Source organism: Gekko japonicus, unplaced genomic scaffold (genome assembly GCF_001447785.1).
Source record: "Gekko japonicus isolate JY-2015 unplaced genomic scaffold, Gekko_japonicus_V1.1 scaffold437, whole genome shotgun sequence".
Lineage (NCBI taxonomy): Eukaryota > Metazoa > Chordata > Lepidosauria > Squamata > Gekkonidae > Gekko > Gekko japonicus.
The window spans coordinates 133,268-140,066 of record NW_015160223.1 but is presented as its reverse complement, the minus strand read 5'-3'; the positions used below and the strand labels follow the sequence as shown (position 1 = coordinate 140,066).

Below are 6,799 nucleotides of genomic sequence, written 5' to 3'. Positions count from 1 at the left end.
GAAACGAGACCCCCTTGGGAGAAAAGACAACACAAACCAAACACAAAACAAAGACTCTGATCTAACAGGACTCTCAAAAAGCTGTAAGAACATGTTCATTAGGAATTTGAGATTAAAAACTTGGGGGTGGGGAAGATGCATTAGGAAACAGTTCTTGTACTACTTATTTCCACTCTGCTTCATATTTTATACCGCCGGGTCCAGTGCCTCTTTCTATTCATGTATCTCTTTAGATAATCCGTTTCAGATATATATTATAAAATGGTAAAAAAGATTTTAAAAAATAAAAAATTTAAATTTAAAAAATGTTAAAAATAAATAAAATGGTGGCATTATATTGATGACATTTTTGTGTTATGGAAGGTACCTTAGAAAAATTACATACATTCCACAATTGGCTTGACAACAGAGATATGAATTTAAAATCTGAATTACAGGAGCTGCGGTGGCTCAAGTGGTTGAGACGCTGAACTGCAGGCTGTGGAAGGTCGGTAGTTCAGCAGTTCAAGACCCGAGAGCTGCATGACGGAGTGAGCTCCTATCTCTAGTTCCAGCTCCTGCCAACCTAGCAGTTCGAAAGCAAGAAATTGCAAGTAGGGAAGGTAACAGCGTTCCGTGCGCCTTGGTGTTTAGTCATGCCGGCCACATGACCACGGAAATGTCTTTGGACAGCGCTGGCTCTTCGGCTTTGAAACGGAGATGAGCACCGCAACCCTAGAGTCGGATTCGACTGGCTTTCGAGCAAGGGAACCTTTACCTTTACCTAAAAAACAGATGAACTTTTTAAACATTATGGTTTTCATGGACAATAAATACATCTTTACAAGTCTGCACAGAAAACTGACAAAAATTCCCTCCGCAGATATGATAGCCACCACATATGATAGCCACCACCCACATGTAAGAAATAAACTACCTTTTGGTCAATTTCTCAGATTACTAGATTACCAGATTTTCGGAGTGAGGCTTCAATACTGCAGAAAAATTTGGCAGACAAAGGATACCCACAGCAAGTTCTACAAACATCTCTTACCAAGGCCACTGCTAAAGATAGAAGTGAGATTTTAATGGGTAAGAAAAAAATAGTGACTTGAGAAGGCTTATATGCAGTCTGATGATTTATAATTCTATAAGTGCAGTGTAACGATTCCTTGTTTTTTCAAGTAGATAAATAGGAACCACTTCAGTGGGAAGGTAACAGCGTTCCGTGCGCCTTGGTGTTTAGTCATGCCAGCCACATGACCATGGAAATGTCTTTGGACAGCGCTGACTCTTCGGCTTTGAAACGGAGATGAGCACTGCAACCCTAGAGTCGGATTCGACTGGCTTTCGAGCAAGGGAACCTTTACCTTTACCTAAAAAACAGATGAACTTTTTAAACATGGTTTTCATGGACAATAAATAAATTTTTACAAGCCTGCACAGAAAACTGACAAAAATTTCCTCCACAGATATGATAGCCACCACCCACATGTAAGAAATAAACTACCTTTTGGTCAATTTCTCAGATTACTAGATTACCAGATTTTCGGAGTGAGGCTTCAATACTGCAGAAAAATTTGGCAGACAAAGGATACCCACAGCAAGTTCTACAAACATCTCTTACCAAGGCCACTGCTAAAGATAGAAGTGAGATTTTAATGGGTAAGAAAAAAATAGTGACTTGAGAAGGCTTATATGCAGTCTGATGGCTTATAATTCTATAAGTGCAGTGTAACGATTCCTTGTTTATGGGTGTGTGTCTCTTTAAAAGTTTGGTTGCATGTGATAGTCTAGAATGTTTGTTATAAAAAAAACAACTTCCTTGGAAGATCTCTTAGTACACAACAACACTCATCAGAAAAAGAATCCACAATCTGTTTTCCCAGAATCCAGCCTCATAGGGTCACTTTCCCTGTGGGCATGGCTGCTTTTGCATGAAATATTTTACTAACCCTCCTGCTGACAATAAATAATATTATCTTAAAGAATTCACAACATGCAGTAGTGATCATGTGGTCTATGCAATATCATGTAGATGTGGAAAAATTTATACTGGCAAGACTAGTAGACCTCTTAAATTAAGATTATCTGAACACAAAAGCAATATATCTCATAAAAGAATTGGTGCTTCTCTGGTGGAACATTTCTTTGAGCACAATCAAAAACCCACAGACTTCTTGTTTTGGCTTATATTCAAATCTAAGAGACAGGATGATAGAATTCTGTTGGGCAAAGAAGCTGAATGGATTTTGAAGTTAAAATCTCTGCACCCTAATGGGTTAAATGAGAATATCACCTGGTAGGCACTCATGTAGATAAGAGCCAGCCATATGCAAAAGACCTTGAAACACTGGGCGGGACTGCACAAAGCAGCCAGTCAACCCAGCCAGCGTTTTCTGACTGACAGTTCAAGCGTCCATACACTAAAGGAGTGCATTTTAGAACTTTGGCACCCACTATTCAATTATATATAAGGAGAGATGTCAATGCTGGTTCAGTTGTCTAAATATTAACTAATTATTAATTAAACTCTGTATATGCTCTGTGAAATTGCCCTGTATTTTACTAATTTTTTGAAATGATGTATTAAACATGTTCTTATATTTTATATTATTTCAGTAGATTCCTGCGATGAAGCTGCACACGAAACACGTAGGCCTCTGCACCAGTTTGTTTCTTCAACTTCACTATGCGAAACAAAATGCTGGAATAGATGGACCACTGGTTTGATCCAGAAGAGCACTTTTCTTTTTTTTTGGCCCCCCAAAGGGGATTTTTTTTTAATTTTGCATTTTCTACACTCTACACACTACAAATATGGGATGTGGAAAGGAATACTAATGCCCTATCACTATTTCTATGGGAAATGGGTCAGGGAGATCTAGATACATAAAGTCTACTGGATAGGGGAAGGAAAACTACCACTCTATTCTAAATCTCCTACTGGATATGGGGATAGGGTAAAGACTAATACAAATCATGATCTGAAAAGCTAAAAGAATAGATCTTTTAAACCTATTAATACAGGTTATACAGAGATTAGTTTGATTATACAAATATAAAATTATTAGCTTGGCACAATTACTGCCCTTAGCACTCATGCTTTAGTTTTAGAGTCTTTTCTTCTTAGATTTCTTCATTTTCTGCAATTTGGGAGCGGCTCTCCTTTCTCCAATTCAGATTATTCTGACGAGGAGGAAATTTGGCTTGTTGAGTCATGTGAGTAGGACTCCTCCAGAAGAGCACTTCTTATGTACATTCAATAGAGTAACAAAAACGTTGAAGTAACACACAAAATTAAAGTAGATCAGATTAATGTTTCAATATTCTGTCAAGCAGCCATTACATACTGTTAGCTATTTTAGCCTGTAGAAGCAAAATAAAACAGGAGTCCAGTGTCAACCTGAAGACCAACAATTTGGCTGTGCTCCTTTTAATTTTGTGTGTTCTTGACTCCGTGTTTTTTTTAAAATTCTGAGTATTGTTTAATCTTGTGAGGTTTTGTTAATGTATGTCTTTTTTAATTCTGTGTCATCTGAAGTCTGTAATTTGTGATTTTAAATTCAGTTTGTTTTTAATCTGTGCATTGTTGTGGCCTCACAAACTGGTCAGCTCCCTATATGGAGGAATACAAATGCTCTAAACAAATAAAAGTATTCCAGCAAAAGTTTACATGAGCTAGAGCTTGCTTTATCAGGTAACCATTTTCCTATTTCAAATTATTCCCCCCGCATTTATGGCCGTTCTGTAACAGGGAATGGAGGAAAGTAAACAGTGGGGTCACAAGGGGAAGTAAGCAGTGCAGTTGCAATGGAGGGAAGTAAGCAGTGGGGTCCCACAAGCATCGGTATTGGGGCTGGTACTATTTAATTTATTCATAAATTATCTGGAACAAGGGATGAGTAAGTGTAGTGGCCAAGTTTGCAGATGACACAAAATTAATCAGGACGGTGAAACCAAGGCTGACTGTGAAGAGCTCCAAGAGGACATCCACAACCTGGGTGAGTGGTCAACAATGTGGCAAATGAAGTTCAATGTTGGTAAGTACAAGGTGATGCACACTGGGACAAAAAAACATCCCCGCTTTAAGTACAGGTTAATGGAGTCTGGACTTGCTGAGACTGAAAGGGAAAAAGATCTTGGGGTCATAGTGGATAGTTCAATGAAAGTGTCAAACCAGTGTGCTGCAGTGGTGAAAAAAGGCAAACTCTATGTTAGGGATTATTAGGAAAGGGACTGAGAATAAAACAACTGATATTGTAATGCCCTGTATAGATCTATGGTGCAGCCTCATTTGGAATACTGTGTACAGTTCAGGACCCCCTATCTCAAAAAGGACATCGCAAAGTTGGAAAAAAGTGCAGAGGATGACAACTGAGATTATTAGGGGGTCGGAGAACCTTCCCTCTGAGAAAAGGCTGAAGAATCTGGGACTTGTCAGTTTAGAAAAGAGACAACTAAGGGGGGACACAATAGAGGTTTATAAAATTATGCATGGGGTGCAGCGAATTGACAAAGAGAAATTTTTCTCCCTCTCCCAGAATACTAGAACTCGAGGGCATCCAATGAACCTGATGGACAAAAGCTTCAGGATGGACAAAAAAAACCAACTTTACACCACTGCTCCCTCTAAGCAGTGGAGTCTTGTGAGGAAAAATTATACTTTGTGAGGTACTGGCTTTAAAGTTGTGAGTGAGTGATTTGGCTACTGCATAAATTAGTTTGCTCTGGAGCCATCCTTCCTCAGCTAAGACAAAAATGTGTGAACCAGAGGCTAAAAAACTGTGAGCTAGCCCACAATAACTCAGTTTAAAGGGAACACTACTTTACACAGAGGGTGATTAAAATGTGGAATTCGCTGCCAAAGGATACAGTGATGACCACAGGAATAAACAGCTTTAAAAAGGGATTAGATAGATTCATGGAGGACAAGTCTATCAATGGCTACTAGCCATGGTGACTGAGAGGAACCTCCAGATTTAGAGGCACTAATCCTCTGAATTCCAGAGCTAGGAAGTAACATCAGTAGAAGGCCTCGGCCTCTATGCCCTGTTGTTGGCCATCCAGAAGAACTGGTTTGCTACTGTGTGAGACGGGATGCTGGATTAGATGGACTACTGGTCTGATCCAGCAGGGCTCTTCTTATGTTTTTTATTTTATTTTATATCTGCTATTATCTTCCCAGCAAAGGTCATCAATTGGGACAGGGAGGTAGTTTCTGTCCTATACCTAGGTAAGAAATTTGACTAACAATAATAATGAAGAATAGAGATAAGAGTGTCTTTGTATGAAGATGGTTACCATTGTGCCAATTCTCATTGGAGCCCTTAGAGCAGTGCCTAGAAGTCCTGGGAAACACCTGGACATTCTGGGCATTGAGCAAGTAAATTCTGGGCACTGAGCAAGTAATACCAGCTCAGCTCCAGAAGATACTGTTGCTTGGATACTGGACTAAATGGACTATTGGTCTGATCCAGCAGGGTTCTTCTTATGTTTTTATGGTATTTCATTTTTTATTTAAGCCTTTCTCCAAGAAGCTTCTTCATCTTACCCTCACAGTAACTTAATGATATGAACTGTGAGTATAAGTCTCAACCAAGATCAACCAGAAACTTTCATGGTTAACTAAGGATTTGAATCCAAGTCTCTCTAATCACTACAGGCACTGCCTTTCCACAAGAAAATCAGTACATATGCCACTCATTGATCAAGAACCTCACGTACTTCATAATTTCAACAACCATCCTCCAATAATGATGACATTGTACTGTAGCACAAGTAATCCAGGCCACACACCTGATCACTCGCTGGATAACATTCCTATAGCGAAGAGGGTCAGCTTGGACGTGAGGGTTAGACAACGCTTTCTTCAGTTCCTTCACTGTATCCTCTGAGCCTAGGTATGGCATCCTGCAGACACTGGACTGGCTCTAAACACTGCAGGTAACAACCACGGAAAAATACATTAGTATTGATGGGTGCTGAAAGGGAATTCACATATATCTCCCCTATTCTAGTACCAGATTTCTTCAAAACAGAAATTCAAAGACAAAGGCCTACAAAAACTGTGGAATTGGGAAACTCCCACCACCTCCCAGAATACCGCAAGTTCCTACAGGTTTAAATGGGTCTGTTCCACCCTCTACCCCTTATCGGACACTCAACAGACTTGCCTTCTGGATGACAATGAGAATGATTACTCTTTATCCAACCTTTGGGACAGAGTGCAAATCTTTTTTAATACATGAAGTCATATTTTTCTACATAACTGGTTAGAAGTATACAAGAATCCATTTTATACATCACAACCCTACTGACAGGCACTCAGTTAAGAAGCTCAACATTAGAGAAGAGACTGATGGCTTACAATGAACAGGAGGGGAAACAATTTGCCAACTCCCTCACCGCTATCACCACAATCCGCCCCTACAGATTCTATAAGTTTCCATGTTATTAAATAGGCTACCTCCTCCACATCAGTTGCTCTTAATATGCATACCACATGCCAACATACTCAGCCCTCAACAGACCACTTTCAGGGAGTCTTTTCCTGTTGACTAATTTACAGTGTCACATTTTTCAGGATAGCTATTCCAGCATATACGTAGAAATCCCTAGTTTTGCTGCTTTCATAACTGGCATAGACCACTCAATTCACGACTGAATTTAATGAAACAGAATAACAGCGCACCGTTAAACTTTTACTATTCTTCCAAAGCCTAGCAGCACGACAGCAGCTTCTCATCTAACAACTGGACCCCGCAGCATCCTGCCCAGTCCCTGCCATGTACTGCCCCGACAGCAGGAGCGTGTTTTG

The 6,799-nt window shown here is 39.8% G+C and overlaps 1 protein-coding gene across 1 annotated transcript in view; it reads right to left on the bottom strand.

The window, feature by feature from the left end:
• Positions 1-6,799, bottom strand: part of AP4B1 (adaptor related protein complex 4 beta 1 subunit) — a 26,630-nt gene that overhangs the window by 19,188 nt on the left and 643 nt on the right. Inside the window, exon 2 of the mRNA XM_015411444.1 lies at positions 5,779-5,919. Coding sequence (XP_015266930.1) covers positions 5,779-5,891 — 113 coding nt within the window. The 5' untranslated portion in view covers positions 5,892-5,919. The remainder of the gene's footprint in view (positions 1-5,778; positions 5,920-6,799) is intronic.